Here is a 24,421-nt window from a genome sequence, read left to right on the forward strand (position 1 = left end):
CTCCTGTTTCCGAGAAACTGATGGATTGGTGGGAATTTCTATTTTTGTCATGAATATTAACAGATCAAACTTCCCCAATAAAATGTCTGCACGTTTAGTTACTGCCCTAAATACAGTAACGTGTTACTGCTTATATTTGAACTATCAACTTTTTGCTAAATTAAAGACCATTTGCTCAAGGTTGTGCAGCGCAACGGTGACACCTGCTGCTGAGAGAGGACAGGCGGTTTAATGGAAATGGAAAGCGAAAGTTGAAGCGTTTAGAGGAAGCAGTGACTCAGCAGGGACCAAGAAAAACAAATACAAATAAATCGACTTTTCTCTGCTAGAGGGTGTACAGATAAAGGAGTTTTTTTCAACCTGGCAGATCATTCACCTGTTAAAATAGACCACAAACATATATATTTTTTACTCGGAATATATGTTAGGATATAACCTATTTGGGACTCTTTAAGTCAAGGTCAAGTGAGGACAACACACCGTTTCTGCAGATAGTTCAATTAGGTGCAACACTCTTAAACATGCGTTTATGACCTGGTATATTTGACTTTTTAAACTAAATAGGCCCCACTGTGTTATTAGAAATACGTGGACAACCATGTTCAACAGCCCTGTCCGATGATTCAATTGACTGTTACAAGTTAGACTTCCAAAAAGTCACTGTGTTGCATTGCAAACATATCTAGTACATTTAATATTTTGTGCCAGTTACTCCATCCTGCCTTCCCAGACACACAGTGAAGAGGACTGACTATGCCTTGTACATTTAATAATTGTAATTAACTATTCAAGACTGAAGATCTGCATAAAAAGAGAAAGGAGTTCTGTTAAGACTTTTTCCATAATTTATGAGTCACTTTTCCAAGCAAAACAGGGTTTTAATCCTGTGATTGAAAGTATTGTTTGTTTGTTATTTTTATTTCTTGTAAATGTAATCTTTAAAACAATTTTTAAGTCATCACCTTTTGACCTTTGGATGAAATTATGATGCTATTATTCAGTTTTATGATAAAAGAAAAACTCATTAGTGAAAATAATTGATATGATTTTGAACATTTTCATGAGTTGCAATCTTTTAAAACCCTTCAGGGAGAACGAGCACAAAGACCTCACTACACTATATGCATGCTTCACAAGCACACAAATAAACTAGTTCCTGTAACATCAATAGAAATGATGAACTAAGTTTCAGGCAAAAATATCATTCTTGAACCCTGAACGTAAAAATGAGTAATAGAAACATCAAAAAAGCATTGCATAGACATTTTAAATCACACTTGAATTTTACTATAAACATGAATGAATCAAAATGTACCAACATGGAACCCTCTTTCTTTCAGGACTTACAGCACTCAAAATTAATCAAGAGACACTGTAATTCTTCCAGCCACACCTGACACTCTCCACCGTGTCCGTCTAGGTGATGTTTGGAAATCAGACGTTCAGCCGAGGGGTAAAATTAAAATTAGACTTGTAAATTAGCTATTGTTAGACAGATTTGACATAGGCATTAATAACATGACAAGCTGAGACTCTGTACAGTTTGAGGAGATACAAAAGAATGTTTCAGTGACTAAAAAACAAAAATCAAGTCATTGACAATATTAATATATTTATATTAATACCAACAAGGCTGTTATTTTTTATGTTCAGCTCAGAACATTAAACATTTGTTTAAAATTGAGGGTAGTAGTCACTGTCTGGGTAGTGTCCTGTAGGGTCGTCCATCTTGTTTCCAGTCACCACCTCCTCTTTTCGTAACTTCTTCGTGGCTCAGGATCTTTCCAGTTTCCTCCAGCACTACTAACCAGTTTACAGGCATCTGAACACGGTGCTCACATGGAATGAAAAGAAAATTTCACAAGGAATCTACACCAAAAAAAAAAAAGCTGCCCGGAGCCTCTTTTCCACTCGTATAAAAAAAAAAAAAAATGTAGTATAACCGCAACCAGTTCCCTTCCAAACCTCTACTCCAAGACATTGTTACCCTCTGAAAAATCAAACAGAATACAGTACATCACGTTTGGTTTTACTTCACTGGAACTGCAAAACGAGAGAGCGGGGAACAGAAATAAGAATTTAAGTCTACACTGAATATGATTTCTCTGTGGATGCACACAGAAATCACAGGGAACAGTTGAACTGCATTTTTTTTTTGTAGTGGTGTCCATAACTACTGAACGAAAAATCCACTTCCTGCCTAAATTTCAAGTCCTCTTCGCCTCAGCACTGAGGGTAAGGGAGGTAAATAATGGCGGTGTCTTGCTTAATCGTTCTTCTTCTCCCCCTCTGGTTTGTCTGTGACGGCGGCGACGGGAGCGGCGTCCGTCACTGCCGGGTCGTCCGTCACTGCCGGGTCGTCCGTCACTGCCGGGTCGTCCGTCACTGCCGGGTCGTCCGTCACTGCCAGGGGGTCCGTCTCTATCGGGTCGCCCGGCTTACGCTTCACTCCGCTGGTGCCAAACTCGTTGAACCTGTTGGGATCAACCCGGTAGATCCAGCGCTGGTAAAGATAGATGAAGAACACCACGTCTGCAGGAGAGGAAACACAGGTTTTGTCCAGTCAGAAAAAAGTATACTTTCAAGAAACTAGTCCCTCATTAACAATATGTCATTAAGTAAAACATCTACTTAGTTGTAGGGGGTAAATGTAGTCCTTAAGTCAAAATCAAACTTTAATTTATTGCTTTATGTGACGGAGACATTGCATTTTAATTCTATAGCTGGAAATATGCCAAAGTTAGCCAGAAAAGGCTAAATGTGTAATTCCCAGGCTAGAGCTGTAGAGATTAAATCAATTCTTTGTCAATTTTCAAATAAAAACCCTCACTGTTTTAGTGTTCACAAGTTTGATTTTTAGTGGTAATAACCAGGCTGTTCATCTTGTGAAGAAGGATGGCAGTTGGCACAGTGTTGCAGTAATTGTGTAAAAATGTGTATAATGCTCAGGAGCAAGCTGCACTAATGCAGAGTTCACATTTTATGGGAGGTAGGTAGCGTATAACTAGAATATAAAATGTTAAATTGTATAAACTCATACATTTGTTCAACCTTTTTTAATCTAGTAAAATACATGTAGATCAGCGAGTACAAACCATCTCTGAGGCATCCTATCCTGTACATCATGGGCATCTTGATGACGAAGGCAAACAAGTCATCGATGAAGGTGTTGAGAGCCTTGTAGGTGAGCATCCTCCATGGGAGGTGGGCCACAGACTTCATCTTGTAGTTGATGAATAACTGCGGCGTCATTGTAATGAAACCTAACATCCAGAAGAGAGAGAGAGGAAGCACTGGTTAGAAACATCTTTACACCAGAGGCAATTTATTAGGCAATTTATTAGACAACAGGCGACATGACGGAGTCTATTAATACACAGTGCACTAGCAGAGGCTATTGGGAGTTGGATATGTAACCATGATGCAAGTGTGAAAACATCCACTTAGAGACAGGATAATTAAGTGAGACAATTATATAATCAGCCACATCTCTGGCCTTTAAATATGATGTAGATGGACAGGAAAATATCCTAGAGTAAAATCAATTATACATTAAGAGACTAAATATAAACATTATTTCAGAGGGAGGGTTAATTACATATACAAGAAAATATGTTGAATTTTCCTGGTGCATTTACTACTAAAAATAGTGTTTGTGTGCTGCTTTATCAAATCCATGTTAACAAAATCTGTAAATAACAGATGTAATCCTATACATCATCTACCCATTATATATTTTCAAAACACATTTTAGACAACCACTGATAGCCATCTGCAAAAACGCATTTTTAACTTCTATATTGTTAGGATTCATTTTCTGTTAAAAGCCTTACAGAGATCCAATATTTGAATTGAGGTAATAACATGCCGTATAAAAGAGTGTTCTTGGCCTCATTTCATATATATATATATATATATATATATATATATATATATATATATATATATATATATATATATATATATATAAACTAATACATAAACCGGTAAATTGCAGATGCATGTGATAGTTTTAATTCTTATATATTTGACTTACCAAAGGTTAACAAGAAGCCATAGAGCATGCTGAGTACCCAGGAGTACCAGCCTTTGTGCTCTACGTACAATATACTGTAGACCGCATAGCAACCGAAGATAGGGTAGAGCAGCCACGACAGGTACCTGAAGGCCATCTGTTCACAAGAGAAAAGTGGGCGGTCAGAAAGGGTTATAAGAAATTGACTTACAAAAGCAAATCAATTAGTATTATTTTAAACAAGACATGCTTATGATATTTGATCAACCCCAACAGAGACGTGTGCATTTAGCCTTGCCCTTTTGCTCAAATAACACGTCTCTCATATGTGATTTACATATTGTCCCCTAAATGTCATTTTGAAAGCAGGGTCCTCTGAATGTGACCAATGTGAAAAGTGCAGTCTTGGTTAAACTTACGTCGTCGAAGATTTTGGTTGAAGACTTCACATATGTTGACTTGTCGTTGAATTGCAATCTTGGAATCAGCCCCATAATTTTGTTCTCTCTGTCCAACTGGAGAAAGATAAACACAGATGGTTACTGGAATATAGTTATGAGGGCACAACAAGAAGCAGTTATGTACAGATACATCGCATGCGGAATTGCAGTTGGAAAAATATACACATTCACTGGTTTTGGGATTAATGCAAGTACACAACTTGACCACAAATATATCACTGCTATAGAAATGTGATCATTTAAATGCAATAAAGTTACCTTTTTATACAGTTAAACCAACAAACTTATGTATGGTAAAAAACAAGTGTTGCTCCGACTTACTTTGACGTCCATGACCTTGGTGATCTTCCACAGGTCAATAAGAAGGCCGATGAAGACGCTGACCTGCACCACGAAGTTAGTTTCGTTGTCCAGGATGTACAGCAGCACAACCCCAGACTGAAAGACTCCAAATATGATGGAGCGCACGGAGAGGCCTTCGAGAGACTGTCGGCTGTTCCAGAACTGGATATCTGAAGAGGAGATGGTGGTGAGGGGAAGACAAACTAAGTGTGAAGTGCTCAATGGAGACAGGCTGTTGGGAACTTACCATTCTTGAAGGCAAGGAACTCAAAGATGCTGTGCACAATGGAGACAACTATGGTGATTCCCAGCAGGTATGGGTTGGTTTCCAAAAGGGCCGTCTATAAAAAAAAAATAATAATGTTTAGAATCTGAAAATACTGGCTACTTTGTGCTCAAACCACACATCTAGACAAGTCGTTTTAATATATCAAACTGTCCAGGTTAACATAAATAACTAATATACTACAATACAATCAACATACATTGCCAAGAAAAATGATGGTATTCCGCTAGAACCTATTATGTTGCATTATATTGTATGCAAGACATTCACATTTCACACCAAGGCCATGTAATTATGTATTCTGTTTTCAAATCTGTCAACAAAGAAAATCATTCCAATAAAATGGGAAAATCGCATAATGATACAGCATACAGCTCAGGTTTCATTTTATAATACCCTATCAGTTATTTCTCCAATGTATTTGCAACTCAACCTTAAGGTACCTAAAAGCAAATCTGCATTCTAGTCTAATGCAATTAGTTTTCCCAGCCCCGTGACGTCTCACCTTGACAGAGTCTTGGTCTTCATCCGACTGCTCGTAGGTGTCGTCTGGTAGGAAGTTCCACGGGGATCGTGCATTTTGGGCGGCATACAGCTGCCAACGCCACAAGGACAGTGGGCAGTAGGCGAGGCGCAGTGGGAGGGTCGTCAGGGTGTCGTTGATGGGGTAGTAGTCCTTCTGAAGGTTCCAGTAGTCATTGAAGTACACAATGGGATAGTAGTCGCCACTGACAGCATCAAACTTGACATCTAGTCGAAGAAGAACAGAGCATTCAAAAGTCAGGCTTGATGACACAAAAATAACTTCTTTGCAAACCAGATGAAACAGCTTTTGTAGTTGTGACATTTTCAAATGTAGCCAATGTGCATAAAAGGCAAGCGTTACAGTGGAAGGAACTTACGCTGATCTAGAGGAGGGGGAACAGAGCCCTTGACCCAGGCGGTGTGGTCGTCCACCATGTTGATGGTGAGGTTGGGGTGCCAGTGAGAGATAATCTCCACGGGACCATGGCTCTCCGCCCGCTGGGAGGAAACACATTTGTTTTAATATTTGACATTTGTCAATATTGATTTGACCCCGATTCATTCTATTTTTTGTATAGCTGTACTGAAGGAACAAGCTGGAATGTATTGCTGATGTGTGCTTGTTGATCTTTACGGTGACTGTAGATAGAGAGTGAGAAAGTGTGATACAGACTATGTAATAATTTGCATGGAAATTAATGTATTTAGTGAACAAACAATTCCATTTCTATTCATAATAGGAACAACACAAAGTCAAATCATTCATATTCTACCAATCACCTAAAGTCTGTGATATAGCGGTCAACTTATCAGTCTAGCATTACATGATAGACAACAATTAATATGTCAAATTAAACTATGTACCTTGATCACTTCGGGATCCGCTTCCGTCTCTCCCGTTAGCAGATTCTTGGTCTTCATAAACTTTCTTCGCTTAAATTTATTCAGCACTGAAATAGTAAACAGTAAGGGTTAACACTTAAAAATGATCAAACATTTCATTTAAGTTTCCAATGTATGCGTTTTCTACAAGTGCTTACTTCGTGATGAATGAACTGTTGCCAGTCTGCGATACTGCCCCTTGCGTTTGGGGTCTGGGTGGAATCCAGTTTTAGTGAAGTAGACGTGCATGTATATGGAACCATTCTGCATCAAAAACTGCAAAAACACACCAAACAGGAAGAAGTGTTTTAGATTCAATCATTCTGTCAAGTTCTTTGCTAACTGTGCTCTGTGTGCTTGACCGTCCACCTCATTTACTGAACTAACTGTTCCCTGTCGGTCACCTCTTTCCCCAGCTGCATATCTCTCATATAGCCCCTCCTCACCTCTGGGATTTCCATATCCTTATATTGCTCGTAACAGCCGTCCCCGTTCTCCCCGATGTTCCAGTCTCCATAGACCAGGTCCCTGTGGAACCAGAACAGGGCTTCTGTGTTGTTGAAGTCAGTGAACACCTCATCTGGGGACAAGTACACATACAGGTCCTGTAGGGATGGTGAGAAAATAAAAAGGTGTTTATGATATATCAGAGACGGGGGTTGGCTTGTGAGTTGTTCTGAAAGAAGCGATAACACTGGGCTGCTGTAAAACTCTTCAGGTGATCAGAGTGTGAGGGATGTTTAAGAATGAACACCCTCAATTCAATTAAGAACAGGTTGCCATGCAGATAGAGGATATGGACAGAGAGGAGGGTTTAATACCATGAGGGTTTCTTTGGGGAACAGGTTCCTGCTCGGTACGCTGGGGGCACCGCCTGGAGTGCTGGGGTCAGGAGTGGACGGCCCTCGACGGAACCAGCTGCTGATCGCCCAGATTATGAAGATTCTGAATTGAAAAAAGAGTCAGGAAAATAAGACTTGGTAAATAGGGAATTCAAGTTAAGACAAAAAAAACGATTAAAAAAAGATGACAATCGTTGGTCGAAAATTGGCAATGTTTCCTTTTAAATGTGTTTTAAAGTATTACTGGGTGCCTTACCATAAATTACTTTAAGAAAAAACATTTCATTACGACCTTTCCTCTTGATCCATGAAGAGCTGCAGCAGGAAGGCAAAACTAAAAAAGGTAGCTAATCTAATCAAACTAACTTTGAGACTTTAAGAGAGGCGCCTTTTCTTGCAGAATTAATAAGTGACCGTTAAAGAAACACATTTAGAAGTGAAGACATACAATGTTGCATTTTCTATCTGATATTATATATTATTTTTCACATGTCTTTTTTTTTAATTTATTTTGTTACTTATAGGCTGCTGCTCAGTGTAGAGGAAAGCAACTTCGGTCAAGATCTCAGTTTGGCTTTATTTAGTCCAAAGAGTCAAAATGAACTAAAAGTGGATTTTTTACGTTTTTAAAGGTCCCATGTCATGGCCATTTCTACTGATCATAATTCCATTGTTGAGGTCTACTAGAATAGATTCATTTTGTGCAATTTTCCAAAATCACATTGGTTTCTCATACAGCATCTCTGTATAGTATGTGTATTCACTCTCTGTCCTAAACGGCTTGTTGGAGCTCCTGCCCCCCCCTCCCTGTGAGCCCAGTGTGCTCTGATTGGTCAGCTCGCCCACTCTGTTCTGATGAGTCCACCACCGTTACATCAGTGATTATGTGTTACAATGGCGTTAGCAACCAGAAAATGACAATGACAAACAGATGAGAATGCTGCGTGGGGTCTGGGTGCCGTGTTGGCGGGACGTTGCGGGGCTCGCTGCTGGAGCGGACAGTGTGAGCTGGCTTGCTGGTGTTGTTTCCTGGTTGCTGCGTGGGGTCTGCGGGACACGGCGAGGCCCGGCCCGAGCTCGGCTGGAGCACACACACACACGCAGCCTGGCTGTGGGTCTGTGTGTGTGCTCGGACCAGGCCCGCGGAGCTGCAGCTGAGAAAAATAAGGCTGTGTGTGTGTGTGTGTGAGGAGCTCCGTGGATTGGTCCATTTGGATCATCGTTACGTCACTTGGTTCCCGGAAGAAAAAAATGGAAAAAGAAAATCTCCAACGAGGCGTTCTGGGGCAGCATAGACACGTCTTTTCTGTGTTAGAGTTTTACTCGCTATAGGGTGTACTTTGAGGGTTTGTGACTTTGCAGACCGTTTACATGCAGAAAGCTACATAACACACAAGGGGACGGGTAATAACCGGAAAAGCATGACATGGGACCTTTAACACATTTCTGTCCTCTGTAGCCAAAGCTACACCTTTTTTTTTTTCTTTTTTTTTAACCTTGTGACAGAGGTTAAAAGCTAAATTGATAGCAAACTAACAAAATTCTGCAACTCACCGAATCATTTGTTAAAACCTTTGCATAGGTATTTGTTAAATGTGATAGTTTGAAGCAATTTTATTTTCTGTCGAGAAGTCTAAACTGTCTAAATATTTTCTTTTTTTAATTTACAATTATATGGCAATGATGGCAATTTCTGAACAGTAATGTTTACTAATAAAAAGTGATACATTCCCAGATCATAATAATAAATGTGTTTTAAAGTCTTTTGTCAAATATGTCATTTCGTATGGTTAATTCAATCAAATATTTGCATCTAATAAGTGGACTTGTTATTTCTCTTCAAGGTCTGCTGGTCGGCAGGCAAAGCAGCTGCTTGCCTGAGGCCGGGGAAATCAAACATAGAGGTTTTATTCAAACTAGTTGCTAAAAAAACGACTACACTGGTACCAGCTCCACACACGCTGTGCTTTGCATGACTAATGCAGCGCAAAATAGCCATTACTTCTTGCTGGGGATTTTGTATGTTTGGTTATACAAACGATAGCCCTAGATATTATTGTATATGTATTCCGAAAACTACAGCAGTCTACAACTACAGAGATCTTCCACTGCAGAGATTAGACAAGTGCATCAGATCATTAACTGTGAAATAAAGTGATGATGTTTTACTACTGAAACAATAGTCTGGTTTATCTATGCTGCAATTTGCACAGAAAAAGACGAGACGACCATTTTGTAATAGAGCCAATATGGGTAAAGGCAAGCGACACAAACTTAAACCTCTGCACAGAGACCTGAGGCATAGTGGACTTTAGCTAAGTAGCAGCCAGCTTTTATATGAATTTAGACACCACCTTACATCTCAACTTATATCTGTGGGATGGGATCTGATGGAAGGGTGAGTCTGCCATATCAAAAGACAAAAAGGGACACTCACCTGAAGAGGACTCCTTTAATGACCTGCCATGCATTAGGTGGTTGTTGCGGTGGCTGCTGCTCCTGAGGATCCTGTGCAGTTTCAGCCGTCTGCACAGCCTCGCCATCTGTCGTTGCAACGGTCCCATTGCTGCTCACCTACAACCATACAGACACACGGTCAGTGTACCCAAATAAATCCCAATGATGACGGGGCATTGACATTCCATGATAAAGTACAATATCGAACAAGAACATCTTCACTGGCAGTAAAAAGGAGTGAATGTGGGTGAACGTGGTGATAAAATAAAAGAATATCAACAATAGGGGAAAGATAAGCCTCAATTTACTGGCAAAACTGGATGTATTTTGTGCATCTTTAAGAAACGAAGGTTTAGATACGGTGATACACATTATATCAGACTTGACAGAACAATTTGAATAACTGAAAATTGAAAAAAAGATTGAATGCCAAAGATTCTCACTCCAGCTACTCGAATACGATGAATTGCGGTTTATCTGATGTAAGTTAGATACATTTGCATTTATACAGATCTGGTCAGAGAAAACAAGACAGTGTTTCCCCTATACACAAATAGCGGCGGCGCTGAAATATGCGCGCCGCCACTAGGGGGCACCAGCCAGGTACCAAAAATAAAATAATAATAAGTGGCGACCCTTTTTGATTGTTTGTTATGTGGATTTGTAGTATTTGTGTTACTGTATGTTCAATAAAGGTGTATTTTGCTAAATCTTGAGACACTGCCACTGTATGTACTAGGCCTCAAGAGCCTTTCTTGTGCTGGCAGACAACATATTGGCAGGGCGCACTTCGCACGTGCACACACTAAAATAATTCCACGCGCTCCGCGCTCACATTTTGCTGGGCCTTAGCACCGCTGCTATGACTCCATCCTAGGGGAAATTTTATTGAAATCAGTCAAATTTGTCAAAGGTTTGCTTTAGCATGTCAATGTGGCCCAACGCCCCTGCAGCAAGGCCACATTGTATTCAAGTGACACAATACACAAGCCAAGTCAGGAGACTCTTTCCCTATCTAAACATCTAATCTCCCCCATTGTCATGAACACAAGGGAGACCAGAAGTTAGCCTCCAGAAACAACAGTATTTTCCGCTCAGCAGGTTATTGAGGTGCCGAGAAGGCCAAAAATAACTGATTAAACCTTGTAAAGGTTTAGGTTTTCTGATAAGCCACTAACCCAGGACCATCACAAACTGAATTTCAAGGACATGCAGTGGCTCAAAATAGAGCTTTTTATGCTTCCTTGCCTTGTCCTGTTTTGTTTAAACGACACAAATTATATTAGCAGAGACATGTCTCTGTCTCCTAGAGGGATCAACGTAATAACCGTTAAGCACACAGATCATTCATATGCTCAACACGAGAAACAGGGGTATCTGTTCCAGCTCGAGATAATAATTTACAATATTACACACTGAGCAAGGATTAACAATTAACCACCTGCTCAGGGTGCAGAGCAAATGCTTCACACGTGTCTGGAAGGAAGAGGGCCAACAGTTCAGGCAAGTCAGTCTTTGACAGAAGCCGAGATTGCTTTGGTAATGTTTATCACACATGGTGACACTATCTCCTACAGCAGGAAGCAAGCTAGAATGCATCATAAGGGCATATAAACAAGCATATTAAAGTCATATTGGATGCATGCGTATCAGTTTATAAAGGCTACAATGATTTTTATCTGGGCTGCAATGCTCATTTTCAAACTTTGAAGATGGTCTTTCCACATCAGACTAGTGTAAAAGGGAAATTAAAATGGATGATAACTTAGAGATGAAAACACTGATTTTATTCTGTGTCTTTTGCTCACCGCAATAAAGTTTCACCTGTACCCAGTAGATTTATTAAAATCGAAACTGAGAATATAAAAAGAACTAAGTAGATTGATTTTTTCCCCACTAGATTAATACCAGACATTTCTCTCAACTGACTCGCCAGTAGCGGGCCTCAAGATGAACATCGTAAACTAATAATGCATTTATCCTGACATTGCAATTTCATTACAAGAAGAGACAATACGTGCATGTTGAGCCCTTGCCCTAGTTTCTGCCACTTGAGTATTACAATTAGATTTGAATCAAAGAGCTAAGCATTTTGTAATATGTCTTTTAATAACATATTACTGCCGTTAAGGGAGTTTCCAAAAATGTACAAAACACTCAAATTGTATACATTTTTTTCGCACGTTTTTATCTGCTATTGGTTTACCCAGATGGTTGAGTAAAAAAGCAGTAGGCCTACATGTCTTTATTTAACCTAATTCTAGGTTTTGCTGCCATCTTTAATTTTGTATGAGATTTATCATTGATTCATCTGCTTTGCAATGTAGTGTAAAGACATAAGAGGCATGACCTGGGACAAAAAAACACAACCTAGATTCTAGATTTTAAACCTTAAAAAGACCAAAACCAAAAAGTTTAACAAAATTCTTTAAAGACCCATTGGTAAATCATAAATCAAATTATTAAAAAAAATCAAATAACAGGTCTGTCTTGGGCTTAATAGATTAAAACGCATAATATTTACCTAATCTTCTCTCCTGATCATGTCAATATGTTGTATCACTAGAAATGTTAATAATGTGACAGACTTCGAATTAAAAGGCAAGACAGACCCGTGGTCTGCCTCTGGAAAGTGATGATTCACTATGACCTCTGGTAACTTGTGACATTTGTCAATCCGGAAATAATTGCTAGATGGAGATGCCGTCCCAATTAACTCCAACAACTGTTATTTAACAAATGTATTTGAGCATTTTCCCAGGGTTAGCCAAATAAATTCGACGATTACACTTGATTCTTGTCACTTGTCAATGTTACCAAGATGAAATGGCAGATAAAGCTTTGCCGTGTGGCATCCCAAATGAACATGGAGCTTTAAGGTTTCCCTGTAATATGTGTAGATGGAGAAGCAGGTGGCTCGCCGTGAATTAGAGATGTGTGAGCTGCTTGAGACCGGCCTGGCAGGAGAAGCCGAGCTGCGTTGTTAAGCTTCAGGCCTTGTGATAGCTAACTGACACTGCAGCAGCCTCACACCGACACACATGGAGTCAACTAATTATCTTGTCACTTTTATGTAATTGTATGTCTTCGGGTGATATCTCCCCGTTAACAACTCGGCTCTCACTCCGCTGACCGGCAGGATTTATCCGCAAACAGGCAGGATGTCTCGGTGAACGGCAGGAGGGGGTCGTTTTAAAACCAACCGGCACTGACAACGTCACTCGTGTACCGATCGGCAAGACGTTTAAATGTTAACGGTCCCCCACTCCACTCTCAAATACATAAAAACTGCCCTTTCTCCTGGGCGTAAAACAGATAATAAGGTACTAAGTGTGTCATTCATTTTTTTACCTCGCCGTTGCTGACGATTTCTTGAGCTGCTTCGCTCTCCTGCGTCGCCATCTTCCCTTGTCTCTATCGCGAACACACCACACTGCTGCTGCATGGGAAAATGCGCTGCTTCTCGCGAGAGGATAGTATGTAGCGTCATCGCTCTGGCGTTCGTCTTCAGGGAAGGAAGGAACTACATAAAATCCAAGCGAAATGTTACCTTTTGTTTTTATGACTATTTTCTTTATATTTCTTTAATTCATGTTTTCACTCTGTATATGTACCTATATACTATACTAATACCTTTATATAATGTTTTGATTTTTGAATAAAGGGCAAAAATGAATGAAAATACATAAAAACCTACCTAGACACACTAAAAATACTGCAAAAACGTGTTAATTGTAATAACTGGAGCAGTTTATAAGGAATTTAATTTATGTATTTATTTTTGATTTGTTCATGTTTGCTTTTGATTTAACCAGCCATCAATTTGTATAACGATCTGGCTATCTTTCTGTCTATACATCTTATTGGATTAGCAAAACACTATATTTGTGGCAGAACATTTGCAAAATACAAACCCAACCTTACTGTTTTCATGTCACTGTATGTTAAGACAAACTATATCAAGTAAACAACCTCAACCAATTACATGTGAAATCCTCAGTAATATAATTTAAAAAAGATTTAGACAATGGCCTTTCTTCATGAGAAGTGCATGTTTTGATATTTAAATATACTCGGATACAACTTGTATAATACAGAATATTCTGCACACTACATACATTCTGAATAGCACCCTGTTCGGTTGTCTTGAATGTAATGTTTAGGCAGTGTGTTTGTTGTATTTAACAAAGGCACTTGTTCTTATTGAGCAAAACTATATATATATATATATAGTGGGTTAATAGTTCAGTTTTGTTTGTGTCATACTGCAGGTACAGACAAGTTGACTCAATCTGATACCTTTGTACTGGCAAATCATTTTTATTAATATTCATTACCTTTAGCACATAGTAACACAAGCACTTTAGAGATTATTTTAGGAAAAAAAAAAAAAGAACACTACATTTCTGTATAAGTAATCACATATCTTCTGAAAAAATAAAATAAACATTTCTTCTGTAAACTAGAGGATGAAAAAGATGTTAACAGTATTGGAACAGTCAAATAAAAACAAAGCATAAATAAGGCATATTATTCCTTTTTCAGAGCTGTGTTGGGATTACAATGGAGAGTGAGTTATAGAGAGTGATATAACAGTCATCAAAAAAAATGCAAAGACAACAGCCAAATATAAACAGTTATAGACAATCATCTTTGTACTAACCGATACAAAAATCATTGAAGAGAAATTAAATTGGTGTTAAAACTGTCAATACAGGCTTTCAGATTACAAAGATGACTCCCATGTACAGAACATTTGGAAGCAACAGGTACTGCAAAAGCAAGTAAATTAAATCTAAGTGCATGAAGTGAATGACCACATATTGACCTTGTGATACATGCAACCAAACCCCCTTTATTAGACATTGTTGGTGTGATTATCCTGTACCATTCTCATATGTAGCAAACCAGGAGATGTACTACCTGACATTCTCCTCATTCATGTTGTGTAGTGAGAGAGAATCTGAGCATCACAGACCTTAAGACACCGTGCTTTGGATAATGCCCCACAGAGAGGCACAAAGTAAAAATACAAAAAACAGAAAATTCATTTGTTATGATGACAGTGACTTTGCATCCTCTCTGGTCGGTGAATGGGAACAGCTTGAGGTCGACACTCACATTTCCGGGCAGAAACACTCACTGTCACATTACAGTCCTACATCTCATCAATACCAAAATCCTCCTCAGGAAAGTCTCCCACCGTCACATTTAGGGGCTTCACAAATCCTCCATATTTGTCCTCGCATTCAAAGTATTGCTTGCCATTGACACTGTGGGAAAACAATTTAAGGAAAGCTAGGGTCAAATGCAAAAATCAAGAACATCATGATCAATATTGTGCATAACATAAAAGAAAAATGGTGCTCTTACGTTCCATCATGCTTTCCCATGGGCTCATCGTACTTCAGACCCACCCAGTAGCCAGGCTTGAAATCTGCTGTTCCTGCAATTAAAGTAACAGTGTTATTCACACCGGGGACTCGTCACAATGTGACAATCATGAATTCTCCGTGTTCATTGTTTGCTGAAACTGACAAAAAGTTTTGTTTTGGTTAAAAGGAATTGTATTGACTCAGTACTCAGCAAACACAACTGTTACACAATTAAAGCTTGAGGATGATTTCATTTGAACCAGAGGAAATCAGATGAATAAGAGGACTACGTCTACTATAACACACCACAAAGATGTACAACTCAGCCAACCAATGTCCTAAAGGGAGTCAACAAGCTATGTTTTATCCACACTTACCAACATACATGACGGTGCCAAGCTTTGTCGGTTGCCCTGAGACCTGCACTTGGCATCTGCTGCCAACAGAAATAGCATCAGCAGCAGCTTTCTGCTCCTCCTCCCGAGCAGCAAGGTCAGCTTTCTTCTTGGCCATTTCTTCCTCGTTATAGACACCAACCCGATGTTTCTTCATGAATGACCTTGCTGAATCTGAAGGAAGAAATTCGATTGTAAGAACAGACTACTTCAAATAATGTATTTATCATATGTCAGTGGTTAGCATACTACCACCACAATCGCTAAATAATAAAAGCTGTGATGGAGGCATTGTTGCTTTTATTTTCCGTCTATGGCTGCAGCTATAAATGGGTTTCATTCTTAAGTGCTTTATCAATAGGTGGCTGGAACCACTAAATGAATAGACAATGGTTAATTTCAGATGATTGACATATTTAACAACAAATCAATTCAGCCAAGATAAGCTTTGCTAAGCGTTGCTGCTGCGTAAGCCACAATTGAGCACAAAATTGGGGGAAATATATTGTATTTAAAAAAAATTGTTAATTCTATGATAATGACAAAGTAAAGAGATGCTTAAATATGTAGACTGTACCTGTTCTCTTTTCATAAGAGTCCTCTGGGAGTTCAAACTTCTCCACCTTGGAAACATCACTGAACTCGCTCATCTGACCACTTCTATCGGTAACCTGTGATTCAAGATTAAAAACAGACACTAATTAAAGAAAAAAGACCACACGTATTTGTGCATGTGTGAGCCATTAACTGTAAAGCACTTAAGCTTATAACAAGCAACTTAACAATGACATTATTTTTCTTTTCCTATTGACAGAATTAATGTATTGTGAAATATAAATGTAGATTTGAGCGGTCACTGTTTTAGAAACTCGCACTAGTTGGTAAACTTAAGTAAAAAAGTAAAAAGTATAATAATTTATGTGCTATTTAACACAACCTATATGGATGGGTTCTTATGTTAAAACCAGTTGGAAAATGTTTCACTGCAAAGTTGTCTTAAATGTCTCCAGGAAATGTGTTCTGTTAAATGCTTATCTTATCTGATGTGAATATTTTTAGGGCTGCAGGGAAACAGAATTGGATTTGGAACCAAATACATTTGGCTACCTGTTTGACTATAATATGGTCTGGGCAACCACATTAAAAAGATCTTCCAAACCGACCAGCTACTTACATGTATTCTGCAGTCATCATCCACAGGAAAGGAACCCAGCAAAGCTTCATTGTTGTCCATTTTCTGCAGGAATGTGTCAGAGACGCTGAACAACTCCAGGTCCATGCAGGAGGGAGATGCACCCAAAACCATCTCCAATTTTCCCTAATTAAAAAAAAAACAATCAAGATAGATGTTATTGTCTCTGATAACATGAGATGCCTTTATTAAACAATAATGTCAGTACAAAGTGTAGGAAATATGTATAATGTGTGATAAGCGGAGTCTCACCTTCAGTTCTGCTATACTAATCCCTCTATTGAACCTGCGCTGCACCTCGAAGGAGGAGATGGAGCTTGTTAGGCGCACATTCACAACAGGATTGGTTACTACTGTCACTCCGCCGTCCATGATGCTGGTTGAATCCGCAACAACTGAAAACAAAGGCAAACAATGTGACATGTTAGCCAACAGGAGTCAAATTGATCCCACAGTTGTGTATAAATACTGTTAAAAGGTAATTTCCTGGTGTCATGTTGCATAATTCCTAATATTAAAACCTGACGGCAAGTAAACTTTCATCGAAACAATTTACAAGCAGTGGAGGAACAAGTTTGCAGATCGTTTACCCACGTAAAAGTAATAAACCATAGTCTAAAAGTTCTTCATTTAAAGTCAAAGTCCTGTATTCAAAATATTACTTAAGTGAGAGTACTCATGAGTCATTAGCAAAAACATGTACTGTACGTGTCAATAGTCAAATTAGTCATTATGGAGACATTGTTAATTTAAAATTGTATTTTTATGTACAAAACAGTTTTTTGTACATGTAAGAATATTTGAAATATTTCCTCTTGTCCACAGTATCTCAACATTTGTAATCCTAACCCTTGTCAAATGACATGCATAGTATAGCCAGATGCGAAATTGTAGTAGAGTCAATGTATTCAATTGCAATCCATTAAAATATTCAAGAAAATAAGTATGTCAAAATGCTGCAGCACCACAGTAAATGTACCTACTCAGTAGTTGTTCTCTCTCTCACACACAGTGTTAAATATAATAGAACAAATACAATTTCAAAGATATGATTACAAAGACAACCATAACGAAGACCAAAGGGTTGCCCACTCACAGGTCGTCTTAAGTTGTTGCTCTTTTACCCCCAGCAATGCATCCTGTGATAGGAGCACAGCTGTCAACTAGGGTAACACTGTAGTGATGCGCAATGGGTGCGCACAGGTAACGTCGCAGTATAAATTAAACTCCTCCGACTAGGAAAGATAAGGATTTGTTTGTTATCATGTTGTTTGTCAGGGCAATATATGTTTCTATCTCTGTAGGGATGTAATGAGCATTTCAACAAATATAACAAAACGTGTCTAAAATAAATTACTCGCCCTACCTCTTACTAGTAGTTTACCACTTAATGTTACACAGCATTTTGAAGTTACACGTTTAACTTTGGTCAATTACCATCTTTGTTGCTCATGTTTATACACTTTAAGACCTTTCATAATTTAATATAGTTTGTATTTTAGCTAACGTTAGCTAGTTTACATTAGTTATCCACCTTCTGTTAGAATGGCTCGTGTAGCTAGCCACCTTCTGTTAGAATGGCTAGCAACAGCAGAGTCACGTTGGATACCATAAACACGCTACAATATAAAGTAAGGCTGCCATACTTACTTAAAAAAGGGGTATTTTTCTAGAAGTGTGAAGCAAATTACCAGAGTATCCCTTCTTGAGTAACAGAAGTATCGCAGCAAGATGTGTAGGGTTTATATACCTCTCTGGCTTTACCACGCCAAAAATCACGTGACCACTAGACGACCCACCCCGTTACGTCACATTAGCGCTGTTTTATTCAACGAGCATCAGTATTTAACAAACTTTTAAAAGGGACCCCTTAAAAAGAGCACGTTTTATTGACTAAAATAAAATAATGAAAGCAGTAAAGCACTTTTATTATAATTGATGACTAACTGCTACATCATGGTCTCATACATCCCATTTCTGGAACGTTCTTCTACCACACCCCCAGACATGAAACCACCAATCACATCAGAGAAAGCAAATGAAGCCAACCAATAGAGTGACGATACGAACCAAAAAGGACCTGCATTGCCGCCTACTTACCGGTAGATTGACACCACTCGAGATAGGAGCAGGAGTGATGCGACAGAAACAACCACACTGTGGCGCTATCGTTCAGTTTTAAACCATGGAGACTCTACGCAGGTTAATTTTATAGGAATATTAACATCACAAATGATAACCGAGCTTTGTTTTCAATTAGGATTTTAACCTGATATATTTAATTATATATGAGATGGTGATTACCTTTTAATTTGTATAAATTAAAAAAATTAAATTAATTAAGCGACTTATTTATTATTATTATTATATAAATGTTGGCAGTGGGGCTTTGAGTCTTGCATGGATAAGAATAAATCTATCATTGCACTGGAATAAAGCCAAGTGTCATAATAAGCATATATACAGTAAGTCACACGATCCGGCTATAAAACAGAAACTTGTAATAACGACTATGTAATAACAAAATATAAAGTGTGACAAGTTAATATTGCTACATAGGGTTTGACCTGATAATCAGCCAGCAAAGCCACACCATGTCTGGGTCCATTGTAATTTTGGCTTCTGTAAAGTAGCCTATATTTTTGTTACAACATCTGATATTTTATGAAATGAATGTAGTCCACAGGGCCTGTTTGGACAGGCTTGAGCTGTAAATCCTCCATTGTACATTTCCTAAAACTATTTCTTACATCATGCTGGATGTTTGATAGAACATTTGACAATTTATGAAAAAAAATCCCTACTAGAAATAAAATTGGCCTTTTCATAAATCATGGATATATTTCGGTGGACCAAACTAGTATTCATTGAGCACAGATAACAGAGCATGTATGGGCAGAAAAGATGAGATCAAAGAAAGATGAGAACTACAACCAAACCCCGGAGAAGGAGGGGCAGAGGGGGGCTGAGACATCCCACACAGGCACAGCGAGGATTTACATTCCTCTGGTTGTTGATGATGGAGACAATCCTGCCTCATTCAAACTATCTGCTGGCCATGCTCACATATTTGAGACACATATTAAAAGCACAATTTGGTGTCTGACAAACAGTTTATCATTTATAACTATTAAGGTTAAGGCATGCGCATATAATCATACACTTTCAGTTTTTGAGTGGGAGATAACTGGTAAGTCATTGATGCACTAACATGCAATACAGCCAAATAATTTCCCCCCCCCCACACAGAAAGTTATTTGAGTAAATTATAGTTTTTTCTTTATTAAATACAGAGTGAAATTGCCACTATAATGACCTGAGCATGATACAAATCTTTAAAAAAAAATCTAAAAATGAAGCACGTCACAAATGCAAATTATAGCTGCTGTGTGAGTGTATACTTAATTATGCATGTTGGTACAGTATTTGCATTAGAGACCTCCCAGGCCAGGCACACTGATGCTGCAGGGTAGCTTGTGAATGTTACTCCAGGTTTAACTAAAGTCTTGTTAAAGTGTTTTCTATATTTCACAGTTTCAATCAAAATCTGCAAAGTAACTAAAGGATAAATGTAGTGAAGTAAAAGTACATTATTTACCTCTGAATTGTGGTGGGGTAGAAGAACGAAGTAGTCAAATATTGAATTACTTAAGTAAAGTACAAGTCTCTCAAAAGTGTAATTAAGTAGGCTACAGTACTTGAGTAAATGTACTTTTGTCATTTTCCACCACTGACTTCCAGCATTTAATTAAAGGTAGGGTAGGTAATTTTGGAGAAACCAGCTCGAGATCGCTAGAATTTGAAAATACACAGCCGGAAAAAATCTGCGACTTCCTTACAGAGCCCCTCCTCCAACACACACAAACGCGCACATGACCAATGAGGGCACGAGATAGGTTTGTGCACAGATGGAAGGCTGACAGACAGGTAGGCCATCCAGTTATGGCGCGTTTCCACTACACGGCCTGGCGAGGCCTCGCTCGGTATGGCGAGGCCTCGTTAGGACTGGCTCACTTTATGGCGCATTTCCATTACAGTTTAGGAACTGGGGTAGTATCTATAGTAACGCAGTGTAGGCGGAGCCGTGACGTCATCTTCAATGAGAACCCCAGAAAAACAACACAGCCGTTAGCTGTTAGCACTCAGAGCTCACAGCTCCTCATATATGTTCAGAAACTAGACAAAAGTTAAACAAGTACAAACCACAGACTGCCTGTGTCATGGCGAATACAGTCGCTGCTTTATTTATGTCTGTATAGGCCGTTGTTGTGAGTGTGGACGGTCGGAGCATATACTGCGTTAGCTTAGCCAATCTCCATTTAGAAAACACGCATTTTAAAAGGTTTTTCGCCTGCCGTCTGTCTGCAGACTTGACAAAGCATTAATTCATGGTTTTTACTAACCGGTATCAGTATGTTGTTACTTCGGCATCATTTTGAAACGTGTATTACAATTAAATCACGGTCAAATATGTCCATCTTGTTGTAGTTGTAGCCCCCTTGCCAGCGATGCTCTCTCTAGTTTAGCATACTCAGCCCGACTCAGCCTCGTTGTCTCTGGCCCTAGACCCACGATTTTATGAGGCCAGAAAAACTGTGAATTAGGACCCGCCGGCCGGTACTAGGCCAAGTGGAAACGCAACCAAAGACGGGCCGCTGACGTCACAGCCCTCTTAAACCGTGCTCCGCGCTGTAGTGGAAACGCGCCATTATTTTAGCCGGGCCGGCTAAAATGATTGGTCGTGCTTTTTACAGTATTACGGCTTCCACAGATGACATTTTGTATGGATTTGTTGTCAAAGCACTTAAAATATTCATTGCTATCGGGGTGTTAAAGGTGGGCAGTGACGTGCGGTGAGGTTCATGGCTGGTGAGGCACTGAGAGAGTCAGATTTACAAATATTATATTTTGACCTTAATCGAAATATTCTGTTATTTTCAAAAGCTTTTTTAGTCTGATGCTTCGATTAATTTTAAACAGACCGTTCAACAAAAGGATACCCAAAATCTAAATATTGGATTGTTCTTTCTTAGTAAGATCCCATTTTCATTACAGTTGTGGTCTTACCTTGACTTGAAGATGAAGTCCATGCTATCCTTCTGGACAACAATCTCTATTACTTTTTTGTAAAAGTCCTCCTTATCTTCCTCTAGTTTCAAAAGTCTAGTTTGTTGTTTGCGTCTCCCGTCTCTGTGTAGAATAACAGTCGCAACAAGAACCTGTGGGCTCACGTGCGCCCCCTTCAGTGCGGCAGAGGTTATGGCTGCCTCTCCTGGTGTTTTTTTCATTGCCGTTGTACGATGAGACCAGCGAGCCTAAATATCATATACGTGAAATAAGTTATTTAGAGACTATGGATGGCGAGGATAAATGTAATAAACGGATCTACAAACATTACATTGGTGACCTACAGTGAGATGGTAACAGGCATGCGCTTAGTGCCCGCTTTCCAGCCAGTTTCTGTGGGGTGACGCATTCTGAAGTGAGGCAGAGCTCATCTTAGTGATGTGTCGGTCGCGAACGAGCCGGCTCAAAGAGCCGGCTCTTTTAAGTGAACGACGGGAGCCGGCTCGCGCCCGCGAACGAGCCGTTTTTTTTTGTTATTTTGTTGTTGTTAAGTAATACAAGACAGAATGATATGATGATCTCCGCGCTACAGCTGCTCCGTGCATGCATGCAGTGACATGTAATATCCAAGGATTAGAGACTGTTGGATGCTGCTGTTTTGAGCATTGCAATACATTTATTTTTATTATGTTTTTTTATGATTAGAGACGGTTGGATGCTGCTGTACTGAGCATTGCAATATATTTATTTTCACTATGTTATTTATTTATGATTATCCTTGGGCTCGGCAAAGATTTGATGTCAGCTGTTGCTGTCTTTTTTTCTATAGTTAATACTGAAATAGAGCCCTGCTGTTTAGTCAGGGCCTTTTCTTTAAATATAATTTTAAAATGTCGATAGAGTAGCCCATTTTTTAAAATGTCTATGCTTAAGTTTTTATCTCAATCTCAATCTTTATTTATTTATATAGCACATTTAAAACAACCTTCAGTTGACCAAAGTGCTGTACAGGCAATACATATTAAATAACACAATGGGAGTACAATAATAAAACAATAATTAAAAACATGATAAAAAGCACAATAACTAGAAAAATATTTTTTAAAAAACACATACAAATGTAAAAATGTAATGTTCAACTAGTATTAAAAGCCAGTGCAAAGAGGTGAGTTTTTAGCTGAGATTTAAAAAGTTCAATAGACTCAGCAGTCCGGATATGTACTGGGAGGCTGTTCCACAGTCTAGGAGCTGCAACACTGAAAGCCCTGTCACCTCGGGTTTTGTTGTACAAGGGTCTGTAAATGCAATGAAAACAATTGGCCACAGCAAATAATTGATATTAAACATGTCATTTTTACTTTTGAATACTTCCGTACAAAGGATGTATTGAATAATTTAAGTGATATGTGTACACATATAAATCATTAGTCAAAACAAGGCTACATTTGATTGAATTATAAAAGGTATAATATGTGGTAAACTGAAGAGCCGTTTGGGAGCCGAAAGAGCCGGCTCTTCTTGGTGAGCCGAGCCAAATGATCCGGCTCACCAAGAAGAGCCGGAATTCCCATCACTATCATCTGTGCCTCACCTTACCCCACAGTAAATGGCTTGAGCGCGCTCACAAAATAAGTGGCCGCGCTAAATTAGTGCCCGGGCTCCAGCAAGTTACTGTGGACTTACGTGAGGCAGAGCTCGTCCCTGCCTCACTTCTCATCGCTCCCGTAGCGGATCTCGGCAAATTTGCTGATTTTGACTATAAAAAGCGATTGGAATCATACATAAATCACACTTACAACACAGATCAGTGGAGACATTTTATTATTATTACTATTTAGTTTTTCTTTAATTGTTTTTTCCGTTACATTGGAGTATGACAGGTGAGGCTCTGCCTCCCCTGCCTCCACTGACTGCACGTCGCTGAAGGTGGGGTAGGTAAGTTTGAGAAACCGGCTTGAGATACACTTTTTGTTATATTCCATGGAATGCTCTTAACATCCCGATAGCAATGAATATCTTAAGTGCTTTGACAAAAAAATCCATACAAAAATGTCATCTGTGGAAGACGTAGTACTGTAAAAAGCACGACCAATCATTTTAGCCGGCCCGGCTAAAATAACTGGATGGCCTACCTGCCTGTCAGCTTTCCATCTGTGCACAAACTTATCTCGTGCCCTCATTGGTCATGTGCGCGTTCGTGTGTGTTGGAGGAGGGGCTCTGTAAGGAAGTGGCAGATTTTTTCCGGTTGTGTATTTTCAAATTCTAGCGCACTCGAGCTGGTTTCTCCAAAATGACCTACCCCACCTTTAAGAGCATTCCATGGAATATAACAAAAAGTGTCTCTCGAGCCGGTTTCTCAAACTTACCTACCCCACCTTTAAAGGAGGTGGAGGTCTAGTAGTTTTGTTTATTATCGAGCATACTGCAGTCTTAAGTTCCGCAATATGTTAATTAGTGACAAATATAAAGTTACTTTGAACAAAAGACAGACAAGGGGCGTGGCTGCTGTAATTTGCAGGCACGTTCGTGGTTTGGCAGAGACCGGGAGAGAGTGCTTCGCTACAGAGGGAGGGAGGGAGAG

The 24,421-nt window shown here is 39.1% G+C and overlaps 2 protein-coding genes across 3 annotated transcripts; both read right to left on the bottom strand.

Annotated features, from left to right (window-relative positions):
- Positions 1-1,055: 1,055 nt before the first annotated feature.
- clptm1 (CLPTM1 regulator of GABA type A receptor forward trafficking) lies at positions 1,056-13,289 on the bottom strand. Its single transcript, XM_034115175.1, has 14 exons — positions 13,162-13,289; positions 9,791-9,927; positions 7,333-7,456; positions 6,958-7,116; positions 6,670-6,787; positions 6,494-6,579; positions 6,007-6,127; positions 5,610-5,854; positions 5,066-5,159; positions 4,798-4,988; positions 4,435-4,530; positions 4,037-4,172; positions 3,096-3,263; positions 1,056-2,532 (listed from the first exon to the last, which is right to left on the bottom strand). The coding sequence occupies exons 1-14, from the start codon at positions 13,210-13,212 to the stop codon at positions 2,267-2,269; spliced, it is 1,992 nt and encodes a 663-aa protein (XP_033971066.1). The 5' UTR covers positions 13,213-13,289; the 3' UTR covers positions 1,056-2,266.
- An 817-nt stretch (positions 13,290-14,106) lies between these two features.
- On the bottom strand, positions 14,107-18,589 carry tbcb (tubulin folding cofactor B). 2 transcript variants are annotated; one of them, XM_034115176.1, is made up of 7 exons: positions 18,423-18,589; positions 17,025-17,167; positions 16,755-16,898; positions 16,158-16,251; positions 15,563-15,754; positions 15,184-15,256; positions 14,107-15,083 (listed from the first exon to the last, which is right to left on the bottom strand). In XM_034115176.1, exons 2-7 carry the CDS (start codon positions 17,142-17,144, stop codon positions 14,969-14,971), a joined length of 738 nt encoding a protein of 245 aa, XP_033971067.1. In that variant the 5' UTR covers positions 17,145-17,167; positions 18,423-18,589; the 3' UTR covers positions 14,107-14,968. The 2 variants fall into 2 exon arrangements, with proteins under 2 accessions (XP_033971067.1, XP_033971068.1); XM_034115177.1 differs by having other exon boundaries at positions 18,464-18,568.
- Positions 18,590-24,421: the final 5,832 nt, after the last annotated feature.

The sequence above is a fragment of the Trematomus bernacchii genome, unplaced genomic scaffold (assembly GCF_902827165.1).
Source record: "Trematomus bernacchii unplaced genomic scaffold, fTreBer1.1, whole genome shotgun sequence".
NCBI classification, from domain to species: Eukaryota; Metazoa; Chordata; class Actinopteri; order Perciformes; family Nototheniidae; genus Trematomus; species Trematomus bernacchii.

Bases quoted from the DNA above. Each gene is read 5' to 3' on its own strand.
- clptm1 (XM_034115175.1), bottom strand. From the start codon at position 13,212: ATGGCGACGCAGGAGAGCGAAGCAGCTCAAGAAATCGTCAGCAACGGC. The intron at 7,457-9,790 runs GTGAGTGTCCCT...TTTTCAATTCAG, and splicing joins ATTAAAGGAGTCCTCTTCAG to AATCTTCATAATCTGGGCGA. The intron at 2,533-3,095 runs GTTTGTACTCGC...CCTCTCCTGCAG, and splicing joins GATAGGATGCCTCAGAGATG to ACGTGGTGTTCTTCATCTAT.
- tbcb (XM_034115176.1), bottom strand. From the start codon at position 17,144: ATGGACGGCGGAGTGACAGTAGTAACCAATCCTGTTGTGAATGTGCGC. The intron at 15,755-16,157 runs GTACAGTCTACA...TTCTTCCTTCAG, and splicing joins CTCTTATGAAAAGAGAACAG to ATTCAGCAAGGTCATTCATG. The intron at 15,084-15,183 runs GTAAGAGCACCA...GTTTTCCCACAG, and splicing joins ATGGGAAAGCATGATGGAAC to TGTCAATGGCAAGCAATACT.